Consider the following 25966-nt stretch of genomic DNA (forward strand, 5'->3'; position numbering starts at 1 on the left):
TGAACATCTGCAGAAGCGTTGCTTTCATGCAGCCGAACCGCTTCGCATAGGTGCATGCTCCTTAAACGTTGAAGGACTGGCTGAATTGTTGCTCCTGGGCAATGCGTCAAAGTCTGGGCACTGGAAGCTCATAGCACAATGACCTCTGGGATGAAATGCACGACGCGGAGAGCCGGACATGGCAAAAGCAAAACAAGAGCATGAAGGAACGGCAAACTTGACATTGCAATGATGATTAGTGGGCCGCGGCGACGTCTTCACATGACGATCAGGCACAAGACAAGGATGCTAGCGCACTCGCTAGCCCCTACGTCATCATTCTCCGCAACCCAGCAACATAACACGACATCTTTTCGTCCTCTTGACACCATCACACAGCCATTACAAACTCAATTCCCGCACTCTCAACTCAACTTCAACCCCTCTTCACCCACCACAAACAACCTCAAATCAATCACAATGGGTTGGTTCAGCTCCGACGAGAAGTCCTCCCTCGCGACTCACCCCGTCAACGTCGATGTCACCACAAAGCACGGCTCCGCCGCTGAGCAAGATCGCTTTGGCGAGCACTTCGGCGCTTCCACAGATGCCATCCGCCGCGGTGTCGACAAGGGGCTCAACAAGCTGCAACAAGCTGCCCTGGCCAAGGGCGATGGCGCCGAGCAGGACCGCTACGGCGACCACATGAGCATCGGCGACCGTGGCTACAACGCCATGAAGTCAGCGGCTAAGTACAAGGGCGATGGCGCCGAACAAGATCGATACAACGCACACTTCAGCCCTGCGCTGCACAGCATCGATGCCGCCAAGGCGATACAAGCTGCGGGAAGCGTGGCTGCCAACGGAGAGAAGAACGCCAAGTACTTTGGCCTTGGATACGATGGTCAGCAGAGGGCGAAGCTGATGGCCGGTAGCGGCATGGGAGCTGAGCAGGTAAGCTACTAGTTATATCCGCTGCCTTGAACACAATACTAACACTCTCGCAGGACCGTCTCGGTCAGCATTTCCACCTCACCAGGGACGCCGTCGCCGATGCCGCACAACGGGTGAAGGATGGCGCGAAGGATGTTCTCCCCAGGAGGTAGATGGATAACTTCATGACGCGAGCATGACTATAGCGACGACCTTGGCTAAGAGACTGCGACGGCCGTATACGTGGACAAACCAGTAACTGCCCACGATGTATCAATACAAAACAATAATTTCACACTATGCTTTAATCCGTTCGATTTTGTTTGCGTGCATGGAAGAACAAGAGGTGCTTCAAAACTGGCTGTCGAGATCAATTTACCAGTGCAAGAATAGACGTTCTTGGCTAACGCTGACAAAGGAGGCAGTCTATTTCGCACCTGTTCCTGACATACAGCCACCAAGCCTGTTGCGCGGCCTAATGCTGCAAACAGTGTAACACATCCTTTGTTGATCACTTTGGCCATGCCACGCACAACGGCCGCATATATCCCGCCGCTGCATCGCCATGCAGACCCTGGCAACCCACTCTTACCGGATGGCGCCATATTCCAGAGCAGCACGCACAGGTACCACATGCTGAGCACATTGCTTGGCCCGTCAACACCATCTAGATTCCAAAAACAGTCCAAAATTCAGCTTCTCATGTTCACGCGCCCAGTCCTATGTACCCCACATCAGCCACTTGCGGTCTGACATCAGCAAAACAGCTAACGCGTTCCGTCCCGGGATTGTTCAGACAAGCGACTAAATTAATATCCGAGTTCCAAATTTGCACTCACTGACATGCTTGTCATCACATCTGTTGTCAGCTCTGTAGTACCGAGTTATTAACCAAGTCTCAACAGCAGATGTTTCTTACGAAAACGTAGGATTACGCGTTGCGCGAATTGATGCGGGTGATGCAGTTGGTGCATAAACAGCTTGGGACGATGAGTAAGAATGGTAGCGGAAGTGTTAGCATCCATGTAGGCTGAGCAGAGACAGCCAGACTGTGTAGTCTAAGAAAAGAACGGAACCACTGCTCACCGTGTACGGATGTACGGTAGCGGTATGTGAAGAGGATATAAAGTCGATATACCATGCTCTTCTCTTCTTCTCGCCCACAGCATATCCAAAACGCCCTTCTACACCCTCTAAACCCTCTACACCCTCTACATCCTCTACACCCTCTACACCCTCTACATCCTCTTCCTCACCAAACCTTCCAACCAACCCACCACCACCCAAAATGCAACTCACCCTCCTCCTCGCCCCTCTCCTCGCGGCCTCCGCCCTCGCAGCCCCCACCTCCACCACCCTCTCCACGCGCCAAACCCGTGCCCTGCGCGTCCAACTTTCCAACGACGCCACCGACACCGCCGTCCAGGCCAACATCCCCGCAAACGGCATGCGCATCTCCATCCGCGCCAATTTCGGTAACCTGGGGTCACCCATTCGCGCGAACCGCGCACTGATTGTGGGGAGCGGGAGTGGGAGTTGTGGGATCTTTACCGATGCTGCGGCTACGAGGAGGATTGCTACTATCGTGTAAGTCGAGTTCTTCCTTTTCAGCAATTTGTTCATCTCTCTGGAGTTAAAGTATCGAGTGGGTAGTCGGAATATTGGTAGAATGCTAACGTGACGATAGGCCCGGTGGTGCTGATGCGGAGTTTGGGAATACGAATCTGGACAACGGAGTCATCATTTGTCAGTAGGGTATGAGGATGTTCTGGCTTTTCGGGTTTGGGTTCGTTGTGGACTGGGCTAGGAGCTTTTGGTTGACGCACTTGTTGCAATGATTGTTCTTGTTTTTCTCTTCGTAGTGTTTCCTTACACATGTTTTAGATGCTACATCATGATTAATCTCCGCTTTTATGCGACTCTACCTTCTTTTACTACTTCCCATAGACAATAAATCTGCTACGTACGCTCCTGCCCGTAGTTGGCATCGCATCCATCCGAAGAACATCCGCAGCGATTTCACTACCAGCACGTCGTGGCGTGCTTGTTGACAGCGTGTTCCTCTGCTGTACTAAACAAGCGGCTCCTCCTACTTGGACCATATCGACGAAAACCCCCTCCCCATCTGGCTAATGCGCCGACCGAGCGACTTCTTTGGCTTCTCTTTCGCCTCTACCGCCGCTGACTCCTCACTCTTCTTGCCGAAAGCACCAAGCAACTTCCCAAAAGATTTGCGTCGCGCATGTTTCTTACCTTGAGTACCTGCAGTAGAAGGTGGAGGAAATATGGGCATGCTGACACCGCGCTGCTGCTGCGAAACTCGAGTCGGAAACTGGAAGTCGAGGTTCAGAACACCGGTGTGGGTTGGAAGTGGAGGATTGAGAACATGACTGATGGTCGGGAGTGGACGACGGGTGATCGAGCCAAAAGGTGCGGGTTCTTTGATGACATCTGCATTTGAGCGCGGCTCAATCAACTTGCCGACAGAGTTCGCGGTTTGCTCATGTGTGGTCTTCAAGCCATTCCGTTTATGCCTCTTCCCGATGTGGATTGGCTCCATGTCGGCGTCGCGGTCATCGAAGCTGTTACTGCGGTGAAGGTGCGAGGAGTCCGTATTCATCGGGACGCCGCTGCAGGGTTTCGTCCAAATATCCTGCTCGGTGTCGTATCCATCATGCAACACCCAGTTTGAAGAGCTGGGAGACGGTGTAGAAGATCGAAGCGACCCGGCTTTGGCCTTTCGCAGTATCGGCTTCCGCTTGATCGGTGATCCGTTCTCTAGTGCGTTGGTAGAATTAGTATCGTACGTCAGTGGAAGAAGACACGCAAGCTCATGACTAGCGGTCGCATCGTATGCGCGGGGAGTGGTAGCCATGGTATCGTCCTTGGAATTTGCATTGTACGTTCGCGGGAGAAGGATAGTCATCTCAGATCCAACATCCGGATAGTAAGAAACTGGTGCGAGGTTCGTAAGCCCGTCATCCTGTGTCTGATCGGGGACATTCACAGCACTAAGCAGACTCCTTCGGGGCTCAGGACCATGTTCGTCCAAATCGAGGAGATTCTGCAGAGAAGGATAGTCATCCGATTCTGACTCATAGTGCATGGAGGGTGCAAAGTCTGGTCGGGAAGCAAAGCGGAGGAGTTTCTTCACAGGCTGCTCCGATGGCCATGGGAACGCCCAGTCATGGATGGCGCAGCCATCTTGAGCGCTTGCTTGGGTGAAGGCTTCCAATGGGTAGAGTTCACGAACACCGTCGGTATCCATGTCCGAGAGCGAGAGCGCGTATTCGTGTTGTGAGAAGGGGCTTTGATGAAAGTTGAAGCTATCGGTCTCTCTGAACTTCTCGACCCTACGAAGCAGCAAATGTGGCTCAGCCGCTGGGGATGTTGCTCTAGCTCCCGGAGAAGATTCGGCGGAGCTAGGGGTGTATGATTGAATGGACTGTGTGCGCTCATTCTCTTTGGTTTCGTCCGCTGTCGTGCTCGGTGATAGAGTGCAATCGTGGAGCTCTTCCAACCTGCCTGACTCCATAGTGGAGGTTGTACTGCTGTAGCCTGACAGCGACTTTCGTTTCGTAGTACGCACCTCAGAAGAGGTGTCGCAGCTGAATACGTCCATACCTGAGTAGTCGTCTGGGGAGAAAGTATGGTGTGGATCTGTCGGCCAATGGCTATACTGTCCTGCTGTCGCGCGAAACGATTCCGTACCGTATGTAGCTCCCTTTAGCGGGTCACTGCGTGAGACTACCTGTGATAAGCTTGTCTTGTTTCGTCGATGGCCACGGTGGAATGGTGTACTACCCGCTGTTGAGTCCTCTGATTCTGTGAAGGGTTCATCGGTAGAGGCCTCGCTCTTGACAATGCCTTTGTTACTAGACGGGGCGAGGTTCAATGCAGCTAGTATAGCGTCCTGATCAGCTTCGTTTGCGGACACGGTCGGCGGGGGCGGCGGAAGAGCGAAGTCGTCGATCTTGCATTTGCGCTTCAGCGGGGAGCTATGAGCCGAGCGTGCACCGGGGCGATTTTGAGGCGTTGAAGTCGGTGAAGAGGGCTTTGCCTGAGATGGCAGTGTGTCGCGGTCACTGTGTGCGGGAACGACTACATCGGTCAGTGGGCTAACCATGTTGATGGTATTGACCCGTGATGCGACGAGACCACGTGGGGGAAGACCGCTCGATAGTGATCGGGCACGATGTCGCAGAATCGGTGAGTGTGATACGGGACCAGCTTTCCCACGCATTTGGTTCTTGGTGCTGGCAAACAGTGTGTCGGGCGGAGACATAGTCATAAGCTTAGTGTTGGTGGGAGTGCTTGAAGGTGAGTTGGTAGCCGGCTCATCCTTCATTCTCGGCGGTGACGCGGTGTCGTCAGATGGACCGACGATTCCTAAATCGCGATAATGTTAAATAGCAAGACCCGGCCCACGATATGCGAAGTCGAGGTCGGTGGAATAGATCTGTTGAGATGCGTAAGGCGCTGTAGTCCTGGTAGATAGGCGCCGCCAGCGAAGGGGTGAGCCGCGCCAGAAGGACGAGTAGCTGCTGTTATATCGTATAAGCGTGGGAGTCACACGTGCTCAGGTGTCTGTGCGCCTTGCGCAGGTGTATACACAAGTGGGGAGTGAAATCAATCCGCAAGCACACCATCTCGGCGGTCATTCCGCGGCGGTGTCGTCTGGTGAATCAACCTCATGCTGAAGGGTTGCGCGATTAGACTCTCATTTGGCCCCAATCAAATCTCCTTTGTTGCAAACGATTCTTACACACCAAACCACTTCGCACCGCAACTGTAGCAATGTTTCCAATGCAACCCTTCAGGAGCCAACGACCACAATTTGCAACCTTACAACCCAAAATGCAAGCCCACGAAGATGCCTTGGCTCTGCTCACGGGTAGTTCAGCAAAGACCACCGAGACGGGAATGGAGCATCTTTTGAGTGTATACGGCGCCCAAGAGATCTGCGAGCTAGCAAACGAGACGTGCCCTACAACCCAGCGTAAAACGATACTGGATGAACTCGCGGAGATTCTACATCTGCGTGGTCGGTTACAACAGATGGGTGCTACTTTCTCCGACAATGGAGAGCTTCTCACTTACGGCAACCCATACGCGTCCACGGAATTCCAGACCATGCTACGCCTCGGTCCCATGTACGAAGAACAGTGGAACAGTTTCTTCATCGACAACTATGAACCTCCTGAGCACGGAGGTGCCGACAGACAACTATGGTCTGACCTGCGCACCCTGAAAAGAGTTCTCCGAAATGATGGCATAGTGTTTGGCCGCGAGCATCAGCGCTATTCGTTTGGTAACTCCAGCACAAAGCTTCGAAGACTGTGCTGTGCGTATGACGAACTGCGGATTGAATGGTTGACAATGATGCGATCGAGCCTCCCAGCACTCGATGACAGACAACTGTACACCCTTCTTGGGGATTCGTCTGGTGATGACGATTCGGAATCTGGCGACGATGCGAAGCGAAGTAGAGATGGTATTGTCGTTATAGACGGTGACCAGTCACGCGACAAGGCTGGCCGGCCTCGAATGCTACGGCACCGAAGCAGCGGCGTTCCGCAAGCCCTTGGCTGGCGTTTCAGTGACGATTCGAAGTCACCGCGCCACAAAAATGACTGGTGGAGGTTCAGCGACGACCTGGAGTCTGTACCGGTATGGGGAAACATCGAACGTGCTGACGCAGAGGATACCCAAGTCGTACCGCAGGCTATCCCGATGACAGTAGATCGCGACGCCAAAGAGGCCACCAACGTTCAACTTGTCTCCAAAGCAGCGGCTTTACGACCACCAACTCCCCAACCTCTGATGCTATACAGCCCATCGCCACTGCAAGTGAGTAACAGGACCTCTCAAACTGCTCGACTTCAGTTACCAACACCCTCGCAGCACATGAACACCCAGCGCACGATACCTCGAGCGGAACCTATGCCAAGCCCGAGAGAAGAGAATATTGTCAACACCAACGCAAAGCCAATTTGGGCCCGAGAGCTGAGCAAAGATGATAGGAAGACTAAGACGTGGGGCAAAGTCCGCCATTGGTTCCGACATACATTCGGTCGCAAGTAGGCGGGGGTCAGGTAGTAGAACCTCATTGTGTGCAGTAAAGTAGATTCAGGACAGTTCGTTTCCCTCGTGATGTAGTTCCCTGTTGTTCCTTCTTGGGGTGAACCGTGTTGCGGATGATGAAGTGAATGCGAATGCTTGCGTTGCCGGCCCGGATGGTGATGCAGACTTCGTGAACTCAATAATTGTGTGTCTGTTTCCGAGTCGCGAATGGTCTAGGTGCTTCTTCACTGTGAGCTTCCATGTGAGGTATTCAATATAAAAGTCCACACCAGCACACCAGCAGAACCGTGATTGTATACATCAACCAGAGAACCTACTTTTACTTCAACTCGCCCATCGCTTCCAGTATAGCGATTGCGTCGACACAAGATGAACGAAGAACGTAGACATACGAGTCGTCAGCCCAGGGATCCGTCTCGACCATCAATAACGAAGGAGGACATCGGACAAGCCGAGCGTATGGTTGCAGACGCCGTCCAGATGGTTGACGCAGCTATGTCCAGACATGCTACCAAAGCTCTGGAAAAGGAGAAGAAGGCGTTGAGCGACGTTTGCGAATCTGCAGAGTTCAAATCTAGAGTAGCGGCTTTTCGGCGAGACATTGTAGGCTTCATACCAAAGGTCAAGAAGCTTGATTGCTGACGAATTGTAGCTTGCCAAAGAAGCTTTCCTGCCTCCAGACTCCGAGCTGGCTAAGAACATCGCGCGCGAACGTATCTATAAACGGGTGCACGACTTCGAGATAAAGCTGCAACACGATATGCTTGATGAGCAGGCCCGGCGGCCCGCTAAAACTTCGAACAAGCCTCATGGCCACAAGCCGAAAACGCCGAGGTCTCATCCAAAGGTCTCATCATCCAGGAACTTGCAAAGCGAGAAGAGTGCAGGATTCTACCACGTTATCGATGGGATGGCACCCGTTGAGGTGAGTTCTACCGGCTTCGTCCACTTCCCGCGGCATCCTGACGACGAAAATGACTGGGAACGTATATCTCGTCGTTCGACACCGGAGCCAGAAGAGAAGGAAAAGGCCGGAGGCGATGTCAATGGATCGAAGGGATTGTTTCAGGGCTGGTTTGGCAAGTAAGCTCCCGGAGACGATGAGCGCCATGCCCCGAAGTGGGGTGGGATGAGTTGTATCCATGTAACATAGTCGGGCCCCTGACGGAGAGAGGGTTTGAGGAGATCGTATGCGGAGTCTCGTGTAATGGAATGTGAAGTGTGAATGCCGTCAGCTTCCATCATCCTTCGTATGTAGATATATGACTTCGTACCCACGCTTTGATAGGGCTGGGCAATACGCTTTCGGAGCGCGCTTTGGCTCTAGGATGGAGCATAATGCAATTCTTTCATGGCATCACTTCTTCATCGCGATAGTAATTTCATCGGCATGACGCGACTCGAACCGCAGGGTGCATTATGCTGGATACTGGCAGGTCTTGCTGACGCGTTCTCGGAAGGCTCGCATTGTGTGCCGGGCTTGGCGTCATGGCACGTGACTAAGCCGTCCATGGCTCTGAAAGTGATGCATGGCATGAGAATTTGATAAATAATCATGGTCGTCGAGGTAGAGTGAAGGGTTCTGGGGTCGCGTAGCTCGAGACGGCGAGCTGAGGCACGCGTGACGTAATCACGTAATTTAGCGTGCTGCTAGCGTCGCTCCCTTTTTTCTCCGATGCATCATGTCCACCCACCACAGCACGACTTCGCTGGCAGCATCCGAACAGGTGTCGCATTATTGCGCATTGCGTCGTTTGGTCTTCTATATATATTTCATCGAACTATTCTCATTACCCTGGCTTTCGCGACGGCATCGTCTTCACGCCTTAAAGCTCGCTGTCATACGCGTTCGACCGCTTGTACCAGGTCATGGGTCGCAACTTTCATCCAAGCATGAAATCCGTATCCAGCCAGCGTCGACATGACGCTCCATCAATACATGTCAGCTGTTCCGATCGTCTCTGCTAGAAGGTTGGACTTCGCTGCCGCATCTGGTGGTCACGAGGTGCCTTGGGCACGACCACCACCTTTCGGCTGCGAAGAATGAGCACCGTACGGCTCCCATTTGGAAGCTAGATCCTTTGTCAGATCCTCCATGGCAAAATTCTTGCTGATGCCGATCTTGACGTCTATAAGCCGCTCGCTCAGATCCCCGACGCTGGAATCGTTGGCCTTCTGCCCTCTCTGAGCTGTAGATGAAGTGGCTGGATTGGTGTTCGGGTGCTTCGACGACATGATCTCCTGGTGCCGGAGTGACCCCAAATGGTAGCGATCTGGATCGTGTATGCTGGATGCGAAGACTGGCAGAGCAAGTAACCAAGATGTATCATGCGGAGTTGTTGGTTGCTTCAGTCATGCGCGTCGAGGTGAAGGTTTGCTTAGGTGGCCTGCACTTGCTTAGGTATATCGTGGGCTGGACAAAGATTGGGAGACCATTCACTGCGATGCCGCGTAAGTCGGAGTAGAAATACTTTTGTTTCATTGACAAAGATCAGCGCACGGAGGTAGCCTGGGTAATACTCTCAGACCTCGCGATACACATTCGCCACGCTTGAACGTCTCATTATCCTTTTCAGAACTCGACAAACAACGGTGCGACAATCAACATCGTTTGCTGACACGTTGCCGATCCACCTCAAAGCAAACGGAAGCAATTCTACGCCAGCGGCCACTTGACGCCGTATGATCAGCGGCGGCTGCGCTGCTTCATCTGCGACTGGCTTGTTGTTCGAGATCGCGATCTCTCGTATCGACAGCGATGAATGCATCTAGGCAGAGCGCGGTCTTTTCCGTCGGTTCAGATTCGTCGTCTGTGTATAGCGACGATGAGCACAAGTCAGACTCTAATCCGGTGGACGTGCAGCCCCTCAACGAGTCGGATTCGAAAACCAACATCCAGTGTACTCGCCGGGAAAGTGCGAAAACCTGCGAAGAATCATCAACTATGTCACTTCCAAGACATATCACCACTCTGCCCTCAGACAACGAACGGAGCTCTAGCCGAGATGTATCGAGCATTCCTACCGCTGCGTACCGCTTTGAGACATCGGAAGAAGCTGAAGAGCGCCGTCGGCGAATCGCAGCTCAGGAAAGGCCAGAGCAGCCCAACTGGCATGACACCACCCTGAACGAGCCTAGGACATATATGCAGCAGGTTCTCGCGGAACATGATGCTGCTACTGCAAAAGAGCACATTGATGGATATCGGTCAGAAGACAGGGATGTTGAAGATCCTACCATTCGACATGCGATGCCTTCTCGTCGGCACCTCCGTGTGGCTAGTGCTGACGACGTCCCACTGCGACATACGCGCATTGTGCCCAAATCGAAGACACCATTAGCGTCGTCTGATTCCGGATGGACAATGAGACAATTACATCGCGACAATGGGTCGGAAGCGCGCATTTTACAAGGAAATATGCGTAGCCCAGAAGCTACCCGTGTTCGTTCTACACTCATCACGCCTAGGCCACGAGCGAAGTCACTTCCTAACACCCCACCACGGCTGCGCTTAGATGAGCATGTTTCATTCGCACCGGATGCCGATGATCATCAATCCGCCGCCCTCTCGGCTCTAGCTGGAGGTAACAGGGAGCCTGGTGAGACCTTTTCTCGCGAATCATCTGGTCAGTGGCTCGGAGGACCAGCTCGCCGATCTTTGCTCGCTGCGCGGCGTCGCGGACGGGCAGACTGGCAGAAGAGCGGGTTGTTTTCATCGACAGGCCAGCAATATGGGCTTGGGAATTGTGACGAGGGTTACTTGGCTGGCAAGTATGTGACGATCATTAAGGATGATGTCACACTGGAGAAGAAGGATCAGAAACGAGACGCATGGAGGCGTGTGTCGTGCTTCTCATGATGGTGCGGTCTACCGACCAATGAAAGGATCATTCACAGAAAGAGATCTACCTCAATGAAATTCGTGAAGTCTGGCAATGCGCTGTTGTGAGGTTCAGAAGGACCCATGTTGTAGCCACACGCGTTCAAAGGGTCATGGATATTGAATGCATGTACTGTAGACTGAGTAAAGGCCTTCTTTCGTCGCATTGACGTCATGTTCCTCACGGTTTGTGAGTCACAGGTGTCCCATAGTATGCGTAAGAGTTAAATGTCTAAGTGAGCTTTGGATACCACACGTGATAGTGTCTTGGCGCGGTGTTTCACCTAAGTTCCGGTAAGTGTAGCCGAATCAGGTATAGGCGCAGGCTTGGCGCAAGCGACCTGCAGCATCAACTATCCTTCACCCTTTCACCACACCTCCCTCCATCAACAACACTGTTCCGCAACACCGCCGTCGCATTGTCAATAATCATTAATAATTCACAGTAGCCCAATCGCTTCACGCTGCTATGTGTTCTCTCGCTATAGACTACATAGCGGGCGCACAACCCACCTCTCGCATCCAGCACACTCACAATCAAGACAGTTCGACTGGTTCGGTGGCAAACTCAATATTTGAATTTGCTTCCAGCCGCAGAAGTTCTTTCGACTCCGTCACCTCTACCCTCTGTTTCGACAGTCAGCCATCACCCACATCGCGAAACCAGAAGGGAGCAGCATCACCCAAAATGACGACGTATTACCATTATGACTCTGACGGTACCGTCACTGCATCGAAGCTGCATCCCAAGGCTGCGATCTTTACGCCTGGTCACCTAGATGCGGAAGCGTATGAGCGGAATGGAGACGTCGTTGGAGCCTATCTTGCACGTCGTGACAGAGGCTACCCCGCACATGACACCTCAGAAGAACAGCAGAGCTGCAGTCCTACTCTTTGCCCGCTAGTAAAACCCTTCAACGGCAGTATAGATGGCCAAATGGCCAACCAAAGCTACCGGCCCGGCGATGGAGATGAACTATCAGGATATAACACCTCTCCAGTCGAGGCTTTCAGTACGCTTGGGTGGGTAGGCTGGGCGGCGTATTCAGGTATGGAGCGCCCGTATCCGAATCCTGAGGACATACGCCACCTACACACCCTGCAAAGTCTGCTGCCTTATCTCCAGCCTGAGCGGAAGATGAACGCGCTCAACGGACCAGTATTGGACATCGTAGAACAGGACACAGGAGTCACGCTCGCTTATCAGGTGCCAAAGAAGATGCTTGTGCTGTTCCTGGGTCGTAAGGTGGTCAACAAGTTCATCCGCACAACACACCGCGAGGACGATGTGAATTGGAAGGGCGCACCGGTATGTCAAGAGATGGATTTACCTCGGGGAGTAGCTAGCAAGGCCGCTATGAAAGCCCTCATAGCTTGGATGCTGCGAGCTTGCAACTACCAGACGATGAGCTCGATGAAGCAGATTCGCGTCCCGAAGAACACGTTTGTCGCTTGCTCGTTGGCTCGCACGATGGAGCTCTTCGATCTCCACAAAGATGCATTAAGAGTAGATCATTACATCGCCGAGTGTCATCTCGCTCGACCAATCTTTGCTGTAGAGTTGGAGACGCTCTGGAACTGCCTCGGCAAGAACAGCCGGTACACCTACGCAGCGATCAAGGCTGTTGGTCAACGGCTTCGCGAGTTTGAGGCCGGTAGCGACGGTTTAGAGGTACCAGGAGTTGACGAAGATATGCTGGCTATGCTAAAGGAGTATCCGAATCTTGAAGCGCGCGTACGCGATCCGGAGGTGAATGAACAACACCGCCCAGTCTTTAACACCAACTGGATGAAGCGATTGGGCGATAAGAACGACCATAGCCGGGAGGGATGCGGAAAACAGTTGAAGAAGAAGTCCTGTAAGCCAGCTGCACGGCGCCTCCAGGAACACCAGCCAATAGCAGAACCGACTGTGGAGACACAGCTACCGGCTAATCCAGAAAGCATGGTACGCAAGTTCGCGGTCTTGCGAATCGTGGCGGAAGATCCGAAAGCAGCGAACAGCGATGCGCAAAGCAGTCTCGGGCAAGATGAAAATCTCAAGAAGCCCTGATGGCAGACAGAAGGGATGTCACAGGACGATAGCAGTCATATGCACAGGAATGCGGCGTCAAGAACCGCTGAGCTCCTACGATGCCGAAGCCAAGAGTGACGAGGTTGTTAGCTTACTTATTGAGTAGCGGGGCATAACTGGAGGCGTATTGGCATGTTCGGGAGCAGGTTTTCCTTGTACACATTGCATAGCGTGGCGTTTGAAAGGCAGAGATGACATCTGGTGTGTCGCATTCGATGATGATCGCCAACGAACTGCGCAGAGCTTGGGAGGACACAGCGACGAGAATATACAGCATTTATGGCACTTTGTCAAGTTGAAAAATATACGGCGTGTACGCCAAATGAATTGAAATAGAAGTATTTACACAAGAATCGTCTCTTTCAGACCTTGACATCGTCTCCCATCCGCAGTATTATCGGTCAATCGTCCTTCGCATCTTACATGCACTCAACGCTTAGAAGTAGCGTCCGAGGGCGCGACGGAACTTGGAAGAGCTGTTAATGCACTGAGAGTACCAGTCATTGCTCTTCACACATGTTGCAGGAGCCTCGCACTCAGTAGGGCCAGTGAAACCCTGACCACCGCACTGAGCGTAGAGCTTGGCAGCGCCGGCAGAAGAGCCAGATCCGGTGGGGGCAGCAGGTGCTGGCGCAGCAGCAGCGGTGGTGGTAGCCGCGGGCTTGGGCTTGGTAGCGCTGCTAGTGGCAACGGTAGGCTCGGTAACCTTGGCTGGGGCATCAGCATCGACGACCTTTTCCGCAGCGGGGGCAGATGAAGACGAAGCACCGAGGTTTGCGGGACCAGCATTGGCCTTGACGTAGGCGGCGACCTTGCTGGCTTCCATCGGCTCGGGAACGTCGATCTTTCCAAGCTTTGCAATGAAGCCGGAGGATGAGCCTGGTGAGAGCTCGCCGCTGGAAGAGTCGACGCTGTTCTCAAGACACGCGCGGCCGAAGACGGATGAGCAGGCATCGCCACCCTTGCTAACAAAGGTGGTGACACCGGCAGCGTGCTCGGTGTTAGGCTGGTCAACAGCGACGAAAGCGTTACCCTCAACAAGCGCACTGACGCCGTCATAAGCGTCGAATGCATGGCCCTTCATGTTCTCGAAGTAGTTGTTGACGGCGTGGAAGTAGCTGTTGACACCATCCTGACCAAGCTTGGGGGCGCGACCGGAAACGTCGTGGAAGTAGTTCTTGTCGAGAGTAAACTTCTCAGTCTTTCCGATCATCATCATCGTCCAGTAGTGGTTGTCGTTGCAGGTAGCAGAGGTGGTAGTGACACCATCAAATTCGTTGTTCGAAAGGGTAGCCTCAGAGCCGTCGTAGTGGCTGACGACGAACATGCGGCCGACGAGGGAGAACTTGCAGTGGTCTACCCAGATCTTGGTGTTTCCTCCCTGCATGTCGAGAGCATCGCCACCCCACACGACGCCGGGGTTGATCGTGGTGAATTCAACGCCCTGGATGATGACATTGCTGGCATCCTTGGCGATGGAGAGACCTCTGCCCTTGATCACACCCTTTCCGCCAACACCAAGAATGGACTTGTTCGATCCGACCTTCAAGGCTGTTTCGGCGCCTGCGTCGTAGGTGATGGAGCTGACGGGCGTCATATCCGAGCCACCGCAGGAGAGGTCGCCCAAGTAGTACTGTCCGCCGCCGCTCTTAGCTGAGCAAGTGGTCTTGTCGCAACCAGCACCAGAGGTGGTCTTGCCAGTGAAGTCGAATTGCTGAGTGAGAAGAATGACGCGCTCGGTGTCGTCGGACAGGTACTTCTCCAGCTCCTCGTTTGACGTTGGGGTGACAGCAGCAGCCTTTCCTCCGCCTGTCGCGCCAGCACCGTAGCCATAAGCTGTACCGACAACCGATTGAGCGGACGAGGTGGCAGCTGCTGCCAGGAGTGCGATAATCTCGAAACGCATGTTGCAGTCTTGGTGAAGGGGTTTGAAAGAGGCAAATGTAGTATGGGCGAGAAGATAAAGAACGTCACTCAGACCAGCCGAAGATTCCGCTCAAGGTATTCAACGAGAGAAAATGAGAGGATATCCGAAAGGTAATCGAGAGAATGAGTGTAGCGGATGACAACAACCCACATCACGAGCAGGCCAAATCCTAATATACCTACCGCTCTGTAATCGCATACACCTGCTTCGTATCCATATTGGTTGCGATCCTTCCCGTAACGGCCATGTTGCCAAATGCGTGATGGCATGAACCAATGTCAAGGGCGTCACGATGCTAGTGCCCGTCTGGCAGCGGCTTTGTTTCAATGGTGCAGCCACGCGTGCGCCAAGCCGGACATTGTTTCCATCAGCGCGCTTCTCAGTGCCAGATCAAGCGTTCGCAGGACGTTGTGGTATGGCGCAAGGATGCGTTGGGTCGCGAACGACGAGTCGTTGGTGGAAACAGCGGAGATGTGGAAGGATGAAACATCAGATAGGGCCAGGTTGTCTCGCGTGGCTAGCGCACCACGTGATTGTCGCGGGCCAGCTCCAGGGCTGTTCATTACCACGCAACCGGTAAACACGCATGAGTACAATGTGTAAGGTAAACTTTGCGACTATGTCCAGGTTGCTCACCAAGGGTCGCGCAGTGTAGCAAACAAGTATTACGATGGCGCGGACGAAGTTGACCCGCTCAGGCTGCCTGGGTGTGGCGCGCGCCACAACACCCCCTCCTGCAATTTACACGTCTCCACCTCTCCACGCATTTGAGGTGAACGAGGGATGAGATTTCTTCCTGTATAGTAATCATGTTCGCCCCTTACCTTTGCTCGAGAATCACCGAGGTATACTGCACAATCCGGTCGCCATTGCGCTGAGTGACACACAATTGTCCCCCAGACGCGCTACGTTGGAGGAAACATTCACAAACCGCGACATCACAGCAGCGCGTGGCGATATTATGGCAAAGATTCAACGCCGGAGGGCTTGCATCAATACAGATTCACTGGAAGCGCCACGCTATCGATGGCGATTGTCACGCACGACGATGTCGATGGAATGGCTACGCAAGCGCGTTGTCTGAGTTGGCTGTGTCGTAGCTTTGCCAAAACATCGCTGGAGCAGGACTGCCAGCAACACCGCGCCTCATCTATTTGAGAGCTTACATCTTCAGTCAAAGATTTCGCGCATTCCATCTTGCTCAGCAATACAGTACCTTTGCTCACTTCTCAACATGTCGCAAGATCAGTCACTTCCCAGTGGGCGCGACTCGCTTTCTGCTACGGCTCGCGCCCGCCACAGGCAGCTCATGCGCCTCTCCATGTTCCCACCCATTTCCGAATTAGAAACGTCCGTACCTCACCCAAGCGCTGTAACGCCCGATGTAGCGCACGCACCAATAGATCGGCATAGCGTGCGCTCGAGGATATACTACGGCACACAAGAGCTGCGACCAAATGTGCCAGTAAATCCTCAGCCCACTGCTGAAGATATAGCACGCCGATCACGGAAATCTGGAGTTCGGTTTGGTACACACGACACACCCAGACGTGATGCATCGGGAAGACGCCAATCTAAGATCGGGGACATGGAAGACATCACTTTCGGCCTCAATACTGCGCTGACGTCAAGGAGAAATGGCGTTGGCCAGGTCCGTGGGCCACATAACCCCCTTCAAGGTATCGATAAATTTGGCCAGGTATTTACCTACTCACAATGTGATGATCAAGCTATGAACGCCAACGAGACGCAGAACGGACCCACTGACGAGTCGAAATTGCCGTACGCGTCACGCACAAGGCCGAGGACCTGGCATGATGAAGAACAAGGTTTAGGTGAGAGCTTTGAGATGGTACAGTATGAGGACGAATTGACTGAAGACTTTGAAGAGGTCGACCGAGACATTCCGACGGCCTTCAATGGCAAGGTGCCACGTTGACACTAGCAGCATGAAGAGAAGCTGTTCTGAGTAATTACGGGTTGATGGAAAGACTCTGTTGTCAATGTGATTGATCGGCATGACAGGATGATTGCTGAAGTGATCACTAGAAGAATAGGTAGGTGCTACTACTCATGGCCTTCTGCAGCGCTGACTTCCAATCTCATGACGTGACTTCTTGTAGCTTCAAGACCTGCACACATTCTCGAACACCATCTTTCATCAGTGACCAAATCACCAGAGCAACAGGCGGCCAACACAGCGCACAATAACCCCATTCATTCACTCACACAATACTCACATACGCCATCTACATCCGCCTGCCTCACGGAAACCACATTCCTCCTTCGTACTTCTTACTTTACAAATCGCCTCTTGCAAGCAAAAGCACAAATCCTCTCCATATCGTGACACTACTTTATCTACTCACCTCAACTCCGACATACAGGCTATCCTCAACCCCCAAAATGACACAGCCAGACCCAAACTGGAACCCGCCTCGCGGACCCAGAAACGCATACCCACACCGACGAGGCCACGTCCAAGCATCAAGTGATCCAAACCCCGCCCCACAGATCCTGCAACCTCAAAGTCAGCATACTGAGTCGATTCGGAATGCGCAGCGGAATAGCGATCCATTCCAATATGATATGCAGACGATGCCATACTGGGACGATGCAAGCGGCGCAATCCACGATATCTCCAATGCAACACCCCGAAATCTAGATCACGCATACGCGAAGAACTCTGGTGGTGGTGGTGAGACAGGAACTACGCAGGGCCAGCAGCAGCGGCAGCAGGATCAAGTTGCGGATCTTCAAACTTATGGTCAACATCAGTGGCATAATCCATATGCCGAGATTGTTGGCGGTGGACCGTATGCACAAGATCAAGCAACTCATACGACATCTCCTCTATCGAAGAAAACATCTAAGACCGCTATCAAAGACAACAAGAGCAATAGGAGAGATTTCACGCCCTACTTCGACGCCGCAGACCCGCGGAACCACACCGACCTAAGAAGTCCAGATAAATACAACTTCCTCGGCACCAAAGACGTGAATCAAAAGCTGCGCCAGGACACCACCGATGCCATCAAACTAGCGACAGAGAAGCGTGGGAAGATCAAAGCAGATCAGCCATTACCATCACTACCTGAACATGAGCCAAAGACAACAATAGTAAAGAGGAAGAGCGCGCCCCTCCCCCCGATTCTGCCTAGATTCGCTTTCGAGAACCCAACAATAATATCGGCGAAGCAGGCGAAGTCTAGGACTGCTTCGTTTAGGAAGAGTGCAGAGACCGGACCTCTCTCGGCGATCAACGAAGCGCCATCCCCGCTCAACGCATCAAACAAGCGACGAAGCGTAGACCGCACACCCACACTCGACCGCGTCCTCGCTCTCCGCGCAGAAGAACAAGCGAAAGCGCTCGCGCAACTCGAGGGCGATGTGCTAGAAGAGCAGGCTGTCGATGACGGTGAACAGCATATCCCCCGCGAGTTGGTCAAGCGGATAAGTGACTCGGAAAGCCGGTGTATTCCTAGAGTCACGTCGCGGGAAGAGAAGCGTCATGCGTCTGAGTTTGTTCCGGGTATAACAGTGCCGGGACGGAATGAGCGGGAGGAGGGTTGTATGATTGACGATCCGGACGTTCGAGGGAAGGAGGAGCAGGGGGGGGATGGTGCGGATAGCAGTGTGTATAGCAACGAGAATAATGCTCAAGAAGACGAGATCGAGAGGTTGACGAAAGCGATAGCGGGGTTGAAGCCGTTCCAGGATCTACCACCTCCGTCGTCATCGCCGAAGAAGACAGCGTTCGAGCGGCAAAGCGCTGTGCCGGTAGGGTTGGATGTGGGGAAGATTGGAAAGGGGAAAGAGGGGTTGGGTGATGGAGCCGGATCTCAACCAAAGCCGGAGGAACTAGGTGGACGGACGCAAGTTGAGGCAGAAGCGGAGCTTTTGAAGGTACTCAATGCGACGGACGATGCTACTGGTGGGGGTAGCGCGGGCGTGGGAACGTCGCAGGAGAACTCATCTGCGGAGTCTTTTGCGACGGTTTCTTCAGATGACTACGAACAGATTCGGGCGGAGGATGAGCTGGCGTCGGAGCAGAATGGCGTGAAAAGGCGGTGGTATAAGGGCTTTCGGAAGGTTTGAGTGTTGACGCGCGGGGTAGTAGGGGTTTACGAGATGAGTGAAGTTGACGTTGTTTGAGTTACAATATGAGCCTGGAGCCATACATTATATTGTGTCTTGTTATCTCACTGGTGTGTCATCCCGTCGGTATATTCAGAGCAAGCTTACTGTCGCCGAGGTGTAGATAGACTGCATTTGCCGGTTACCTCCAGTCAGTGTCATTTATCCACTCTTGGGTGTCCGTCGCTGCTATTCTGCCTCCCCAATCCTATGCGCTGGCATTGGATGATATGATGCTGTTACTATGCAGAGACCTCAGTCTTGAGATTCTTCTTTTGGTGTCAGCTCACCATCGTAGTGGAGCAGTGTCTTGAATTCCTGACAATGGTCTTTGTAGTCTGCGAATCGAAGTTAGTGAAACTCCTAGAGGAGCATAACGATATGTACTTACAAACCCTCATACGTTCCACAGCACCTTCAATATCAGCATTAGTCTTGATAGACTTATCAAGCGTAATGGCCGCAGCAATATACCAGTTTGGCTTGTGCCACGGGAGGCCTTGTGGTTGCTGCTCATCTTCAACAGGGCGGGGTAGCAATCCAGTATGGAGAGCCTGCCAGGCAGCGATGCACCTAACCTGAGCCGTCGCTGACATGCGCTTCTCGAAGTTGTCTTTATCGAAGTCGAATATGTCCAAGCCTTTGGGCTGAGGAATGTTGGTGGCGTCCAGTAGGTGCATTGCTAGCCTTGCTAAGTTGTTGCGATAGCTGATTATATCGTGAATGGCGTCAAGGTTCTCTTCTGTTGGCTCAACCGTTCCACTGAGAAATCCCCTGATAGCCGGATGAAATGTGTGATTGGCAGATATACTGTCTCTACCCGGGAAGCCGTTCATATAGAGCTCGCACTCTCGCACAATGCTGCTTGCCCTGAGCTCGATAGTGCCTGGATGATCTGGAAGCGAAGTAGATTTTTGCGCAGTGTCAGTGTCTTTGGCGTCGTGTTCTAGGCCGGCATTTCCAGTAGATGGTGTGACTGGCGACTGGGAGGTCACAACTGGATCCATTGGTTTGGACATAGCGGGAAGTCGAGAATTTATGGCAGGCTGGATATCAGTGTAGTTGATAAAAGAAGAAATAAATCTAGTACGAGCCGATTTATATGCGTACGGGTGTTAACGAAGCCCATACGTTGGTAGCGAAAGTAGGATGAGTGGAGGAAATCCGTGCTGAACCATGGATGAATGTATAGTAAAATAATGTACCAAGAAGATATCCAATGCAGTTTTTTTTGCGATACATACACAACAATAGACCTTGCAAGCGGGTGGGTGTAGAATGACTACTGGATGCAGTTCAAGACGAACCAATTTCTTCGCCGCAGACTTAGCTATGGCGTGTCAGACCATGCGAGATGTCGACGACCCAGCTTTTCAAATTTCAGGTTCTCGGTTTGCTAACACTGGTGTAAATCGCGCGAAGACTGTGGCGTATTGTAAAGTTTGCGGTGTCTGATCGGACGCAATGCGCGCCCTTCTCGTCTCGGGGCCCTCATGGCTTGCAAGGTCATCGCTGCGGATTGGGAGATGGTCTATCGACAGCCCGTAGGGGCGGGATAAAAGTCTGCTCTCGGACGCGACCCTGGCAACTAGACATCGTGTTCATGATTGGGGACGTCGTGCGTGCGTTACTCGCGTGTTGAGCTAAGGCCGAGGTCAACTCCGCTTGGCCTGTGCTTCTTTCCCCGCAAAGCAGCGCTCCTGGAACAGCAACTCCACGACTGAGAGCAAGCGAGTCATCAAGATGCGCGTCCCGAAGCTTGCCCTTATACCGCGAGCTTCTAGCTTGACGTTCGCAATTGAGAAATACCCAGATCGCTGACACGACCCCTATCGTCTTCCACGCACCGCACCCATCAAGAGACCCCCACGATGTCGCTGTCGCACACGATGAACTTCTCGATCCCCGACGATCTGAAGCAATACCTCGCCGATCTCGACAAGTTCATCGACGAGAAGATCACCCCGCTCCAACACAAAGGCGACAACAACCGCTTCTTCGATCACCGCCGCGAGCACGCTCGAACGGATTGGGACAACGGCGGCCTGCCGCGCAAGGAATGGGAGGAGTTATTGGCAGAGTCAAGGAAGCTAGCCGATGAAGCCGGCTTCTACAGACTGTCGCTGCCAAAGCAATACGGCGGTCAGAACAGTGCCGATGGGCGGGGAAGCAACCTCTGGATGGCCGTCATCCGAGAGCATCTCGCCGCGAAGGGACTGGGCCTGTTCAACGACCTACAGACGGAGCACTCGATGGTCGGCAACTTCCCCGACGTCATCATGCTCATGAACTTTGGCAATGAGCAGCAGAAGAAGGACTTCATACCGCTGCGGCTGCAGGGCAAGTTCAGGATGACGTTCGGCTTGACGGAGCCCGGTCATGGTTCGGATGCGACACACATGGCGACAAAGGGGCGGCCGGAGACGAGGGATGGTGTGAAGGGATGGGTGTTGAATGGATACAAGCGGTGGCAGACTGGCATGCACCACGCTACACACTGCTCGGTCTTTGCGAGGACGTCAGGGAAGGATGGCGATATAAAGGGCATCTCGTGCTTCGTCGTACCGGTAGAAACGCCAGGGCTCAAGGCAGAGTCGTATGAGTGGTACGTCGTTGGCCGCATAGCGCTCCATATTGTCTGTTAACAACGCCCAGGACACTGAACATGCCCACTGACCACGCCACCGTCTCAATCAAAGACGTCTGGGTCCCCGAGACCGCCTTTCTAGGCCCCATCCACAACGGCCTCGGCGTCGCCCAAGCCTTCGTCCACGAGAACCGCATCCGCCAAGCCGCATCGTCGCTCGGCGCCGCCGTATACTGCGTCCAACAATCCGTCGAATACGCCAACCAACGCGCGCCCTTCGGAACCCCGCTCTCGCACAACCAAGGCATCCAGTTCCCGCTCGTCGAACTCGCCACGCAATGCGAGATGCTGCGACAGCTGATCCGGAAGACGGCGCTGGAAATGGACTCTATGCCGCACAGCGAGATTGAGAAGAAGATTGGCGATAAGGTGTCCATGTGTAATTATTACGCGAATAGACTGTGTACGCAGGCGGCGGACCGCGCGATCCAGGTCCATGGTGGGAATGGATATTCGCGACATTATCCGTTTGAGCATATATGGAGACACCATCGCCGGTACAGGATTACTGAGGGGAGTGAGGAGATTCAGATGCGCAAGGTTGCTGCGTATTTGTTTGGGTTTGGTGGGAGGAAGAGTTTGGTGGATGCGACGAAGGCGGAGTCGAAGTTGTAGTCATGAAACTTTCTATACTACCCTGAACACGTAGCTTTGTTCATAGCAGCGTACGAAGCCATTTGTTGAAACCGGGCATTGCGTCTTTCTCTGTGATTACGGGTAGTAATACCACAATTAGGAAAAACCACACACAGAAGGCTGCGACCCAGAGCAAGGTCAATCGTAATGTGGAGTCCTTTGGCGGTGCTGGCAGCGGTTTCAATTGCTGCTCTTGCGTAACTGAAGCGACTAATGGCAAGGAAGGCACTGATGGGAGTGGTTTCGTGTGCGTATGTAGGTCTAAGGGACTAGGTGCCGCGACGCGTTTGATGGATGTGCTGAGAGTCTTTGGTGGCACGGGCGGGCCTTGATCCTGAGTGCGTGGTTTTCGGTTCCGTACATGTTGATCGCCACATCGGGTTTCAGGCATTGTCGACTTGTTTGAGAGGAGAAACAGTAGAGTACACGTCTCAGGTGCTTAATGCTCATGGTATCCTCCGGTGCTGCCCAGGTGGGCTGGTGAGACGCGCGACGCTACACCGAATGCCGTTAGTAGGTGACGTAGCGGCCCAGCTGGAGAAAGAGCTGCCGACATCATCTCAACTCTCACACTTCGATGATATGCACGACAGTATGCAGTCGTATTGAAAAGCGCGTTCTTCAGTTCTTTTTCGTGTTCTTGATACTACCTTACTATATCTTCTTCAACAGACTGCATAAAGCAGCAATGTCAACGAAAAAAAGGTGGGTGTTGGTTCCGCCGTTCGATCGTCAGTAAAGGCCCCAATAAGCCTCTACCTTAGGTCTCGAGACCTTCGTTGTGGTAACCGGGCTCACGTTCCCGCATCTTCAACTATCCACTCGACGAGCCGGTTTCCCGTAGGTACCTGTCACTCAGAAGCTGGACCGGAGTCCATTGCTGGAGACGAGCTCCGCCTGCTTCCTGCCGTGTGAGATGAGCAATCCCGAAGGATATCGTTGCTCACCACCTCCCGGCGAGACCACAAACGGGCAAAGGGTAGACGCGAAGTCGCGCTTCCCTTTGGCGGAGTGTGGAGAAGGTGCATGGATGTCGCCGTTCCGTCGATCGTAGGTAGCACTGCAAAAACCACAGATCGAATTGAGCGTTGAGGTGCCGACACATAATGCTCGTCAGCGCAACGACACCTCGTGAGACCAGGGTCGTAAGCGTCCGTCAACGTCTCCACCCCAATCCTTAACGCTTGTGAGCCGAGGTATCAGGAAGTATTGGACAAGCTGTGTGAAAAGAGTGGAAGAAGACTTGTTAGCGAGGACGGCTGGAGCCCGCCTGCGGCTCCAGATAATGTGAACGAGGGGCTCTCGCGGGGATGACGCTACCTTGTCGGACTCTCCGATATCGTTGAGCTCGGGTTGAGCTCTTCTCGACTTCTCCAAGTCCACAGCCGAAAACGATGTGAGGTGGAGGGCGAGGAGGAGAGCAGTTGCAAGACGGTGGGCAAGCTCTTATAGACAGAGGGGCTACGGTGCGCCAGGCTGCCACCTCCGGGCTTGGCTTTCTCCTGTCGTTCCATTGGCTGTCGCGTCTGTTTGCATTCACCTGCGCACAGACCACGCGACTGGCTGGATCCCACCAAGGGATATTCGCCAGGCTCTGAGTCCATTCCTCAACGCGAGCAGTTGTATTGTCAAATCTTTGCGACAATGGCGCCGCGAAAGTCTTCCGCAGATCCCGGAAATGGCGCGACCAAAGGCGCACTGAGCAAGCGACGATGGCAGTTCATTGAGAGCAAGCCTACCTCTGCGGGCGACACTACATCGACACCCGATTCCAAGAGGCTGAAGCGACCGCCGAAATCTAAGGGAAGGAACAAAACTCAACTCCTTGACCTCGACACCGCCTTGGTCCTTCAGATCGCCCAAGCGGTAAGTTTAATGATTATAGCATGGCCTGGAGGCTGGATCACCCACAGCTTGGCTCATTCAAGCTTGAGATAGCTCCGTAGTCTGCGAGCACCGACGAGAACTGGAACTAACATTGTCCAGGTTGGTCAACACGATCTGCCCAACTTCATGCGCAGTTGTCAAGCCCTTTGGACGATCGGTCTCGAAGCCCTATATAAGAGCGCCATTCGGGTCCGCCTAGGCCCTAATTTCCCCTCAGCTAGCAGCCTCATAGGCCACGGACCGACGTTCACGTACATCGATCGCTTTACCCGAGACCTGACGATCGACATCACAGCATCTCCTTACGCGCAGGCCTACTTCCAGCTCCTGGCGCGATGCCTACAACACCTCCCATTGAACTCGTTGGTATTCACACAGCCAGGGTTATCACATGGACAACAAGACCCGATCATATCCATATTGAACGGGCTATCTTGGCTGATGCTGGAAAGCTTTCTGTGTCACCCAGCCCGTGGGAAGACTCTCCGAGCATCCTTGAGAAAGATTGACCTTCCGGAGATGTGCAGCCCAGTCAAGTGCCCTGGTCAATACAATGATGAAACTGTCATGGACAGCCGGCTCGTCCTCAAGTTCGTGTCTACCTTACTGCAGCCTGGCAAGCTCTTTGAATTTGCTTCCGCGGGTAGGAGGGGATCAGTTCATCACAACGTGGCTGGTACGCTTAGGAGAGTCGCTCGCCGTCTACTTGAGTACGTCGGTGTAGGAAATCATATCGATTACTTCTACATGCGAGCCACCTTCGGCTTCCCCGACGGAGATACCGGGACGTATCGCAATCCCTTCTGGGACTTGGGGTTGGAACAGACGTTCGCTGTCACTAAGCTCGTTTTTCACGATGTCAACTTCAGACATTTTCCCTTGGGCGTCTTTGGTTTGTCTATCGACATATCCAGTGTGCGCTCGCTCCATCTCATTCAGTCATTATTCCTCTCGGACCTTTTCGGGCTCCTCATGACATCAAATCCCGAATCGAAGATCAACATTGAGGATCTGTGTATCCAGATAGTTTGCTGGGACGAGCCCTTCCTTTGGGAAACCCACGACTCGGGGTTTACGAACTTCATCACCAGCTTTCATAGCCTACAGTCAGTCAGGATGAAAGTATGCAATAGTTGGGGTGCGCCCAGGTCCGAATACCCCAGATTGATCGACATCTGGAGTTACCATTCCGGGCTGCGCGTTTACGACGTCGATCTCGGTAATGACAACGATCTTTCGCTTCGCGACATGGACAGCCTTGCGTCCTTCTGCCCTGGGATTGAGGTCTATGGCTCTCGCGACGTTGTGCTCGGTGCTCCGATCCACGATGGAGATTGGAGCGAATTCGATGATGAAGCTCCTTATATCACCGAAACTCTCGCCGCCGAATTCCCAGAACTGAAGACGTGGAAAGTCTACTACAACACAGGACCCCTCTTCAAAAATGAAGCGGGAGATGACTTTCACCACCTTGTGGCAGCCTGCCTCTTCGACTTCTTCCGCGAGGCTTGCGTGGAGTACAAGGTCGAGTGCAAGCTCAAAACCATCATCTTGATCGCACAAGATGACGTCATCCCTGAGCACATCTTCCTCCGTGAAGGCCTGTCACAGGGTCTCACGTTCAAATTTTGAGGTATACGTTGAACACAGATGTTGTGGGTGGTTTGGAGATTTGGGGGTTGAGGCTTACATGATGGAAACCGCTTTGTACATAGCTATCCTAGAGAGGTTTGTAGGCATCTGGGTGTTTTGTTCGTGTCTTCTCGGGAGCTGGCGATGAGG

The 25966-nt window shown here is 53.2% G+C and overlaps 10 protein-coding genes across 10 annotated transcripts; 7 read left to right on the forward strand and 3 right to left on the reverse strand.

The window, feature by feature from the left end:
- Positions 1–459: 459 nt before the first annotated feature.
- On the forward strand, positions 460–1085 carry J4E78_007150 (uncharacterized protein; the record flags this gene model as incomplete). The annotated part of the gene is made up of 2 exons (XM_049367758.1): positions 460–933; positions 987–1085. The coding sequence occupies 2 exons, from the start codon at positions 460–462 to the stop codon at positions 1083–1085; spliced, it is 573 nt and encodes a 190-aa protein (XP_049220728.1).
- A 1916-nt stretch (positions 1086–3001) lies between these two features.
- Positions 3002–5260, reverse strand: J4E78_007151 (uncharacterized protein; the record flags this gene model as incomplete). Its single annotated transcript, XM_049367759.1, has 1 exon — positions 3002–5260. The coding sequence occupies one exon, from the start codon at positions 5258–5260 to the stop codon at positions 3002–3004; it is 2259 nt and encodes a 752-aa protein (XP_049220729.1).
- A 509-nt stretch (positions 5261–5769) lies between these two features.
- J4E78_007152 (uncharacterized protein) lies at positions 5770–6996 on the forward strand (the record flags this gene model as incomplete). The annotated part of the gene is made up of 1 exon (XM_049367760.1): positions 5770–6996. One exon carries the CDS (start codon positions 5770–5772, stop codon positions 6994–6996), a length of 1227 nt encoding a protein of 408 aa, XP_049220730.1.
- A 369-nt stretch (positions 6997–7365) lies between these two features.
- On the forward strand, positions 7366–8083 carry J4E78_007153 (uncharacterized protein; the record flags this gene model as incomplete). The annotated part of the gene is made up of 2 exons (XM_049367761.1): positions 7366–7599; positions 7649–8083. The coding sequence occupies 2 exons, from the start codon at positions 7366–7368 to the stop codon at positions 8081–8083; spliced, it is 669 nt and encodes a 222-aa protein (XP_049220731.1).
- Positions 8084–11564: 3481 nt separating this feature from the next.
- J4E78_007154 (uncharacterized protein) lies at positions 11565–12929 on the forward strand (the record flags this gene model as incomplete). Its single annotated transcript, XM_049367762.1, has 1 exon — positions 11565–12929. One exon carries the CDS (start codon positions 11565–11567, stop codon positions 12927–12929), a length of 1365 nt encoding a protein of 454 aa, XP_049220732.1.
- Positions 12930–13386: 457 nt separating this feature from the next.
- On the reverse strand, positions 13387–14856 carry J4E78_007155 (uncharacterized protein; the record flags this gene model as incomplete). The annotated part of the gene is made up of 1 exon (XM_049367763.1): positions 13387–14856. The coding sequence occupies one exon, from the start codon at positions 14854–14856 to the stop codon at positions 13387–13389; it is 1470 nt and encodes a 489-aa protein (XP_049220733.1).
- A 2427-nt stretch (positions 14857–17283) lies between these two features.
- J4E78_007156 (uncharacterized protein) lies at positions 17284–18975 on the forward strand (the record flags this gene model as incomplete). The annotated part of the gene is made up of 1 exon (XM_049367764.1): positions 17284–18975. One exon carries the CDS (start codon positions 17284–17286, stop codon positions 18973–18975), a length of 1692 nt encoding a protein of 563 aa, XP_049220734.1.
- Positions 18976–19269: 294 nt separating this feature from the next.
- J4E78_007157 (uncharacterized protein) lies at positions 19270–19694 on the reverse strand (the record flags this gene model as incomplete). The annotated part of the gene is made up of 2 exons (XM_049367765.1): positions 19270–19352; positions 19406–19694. 2 exons carry the CDS (start codon positions 19692–19694, stop codon positions 19270–19272), a joined length of 372 nt encoding a protein of 123 aa, XP_049220735.1.
- Positions 19695–20903: 1209 nt separating this feature from the next.
- On the forward strand, positions 20904–22276 carry J4E78_007158 (uncharacterized protein; the record flags this gene model as incomplete). Its single annotated transcript, XM_049367766.1, has 2 exons — positions 20904–21619; positions 21670–22276. The coding sequence occupies 2 exons, from the start codon at positions 20904–20906 to the stop codon at positions 22274–22276; spliced, it is 1323 nt and encodes a 440-aa protein (XP_049220736.1).
- Positions 22277–23941: 1665 nt separating this feature from the next.
- Positions 23942–25816, forward strand: J4E78_007159 (uncharacterized protein; the record flags this gene model as incomplete). The annotated part of the gene is made up of 2 exons (XM_049367767.1): positions 23942–24163; positions 24284–25816. The coding sequence occupies 2 exons, from the start codon at positions 23942–23944 to the stop codon at positions 25814–25816; spliced, it is 1755 nt and encodes a 584-aa protein (XP_049220737.1).
- Between the last annotated feature and the right edge of the window lie 150 nt (positions 25817–25966).

This window comes from Alternaria triticimaculans, assembly GCF_023758025.1.
Source record: "Alternaria triticimaculans strain BMP 0046 chromosome Unknown scaffold_10, whole genome shotgun sequence".
Taxonomy (NCBI): Eukaryota; Fungi; Ascomycota; class Dothideomycetes; order Pleosporales; family Pleosporaceae; genus Alternaria; species Alternaria triticimaculans.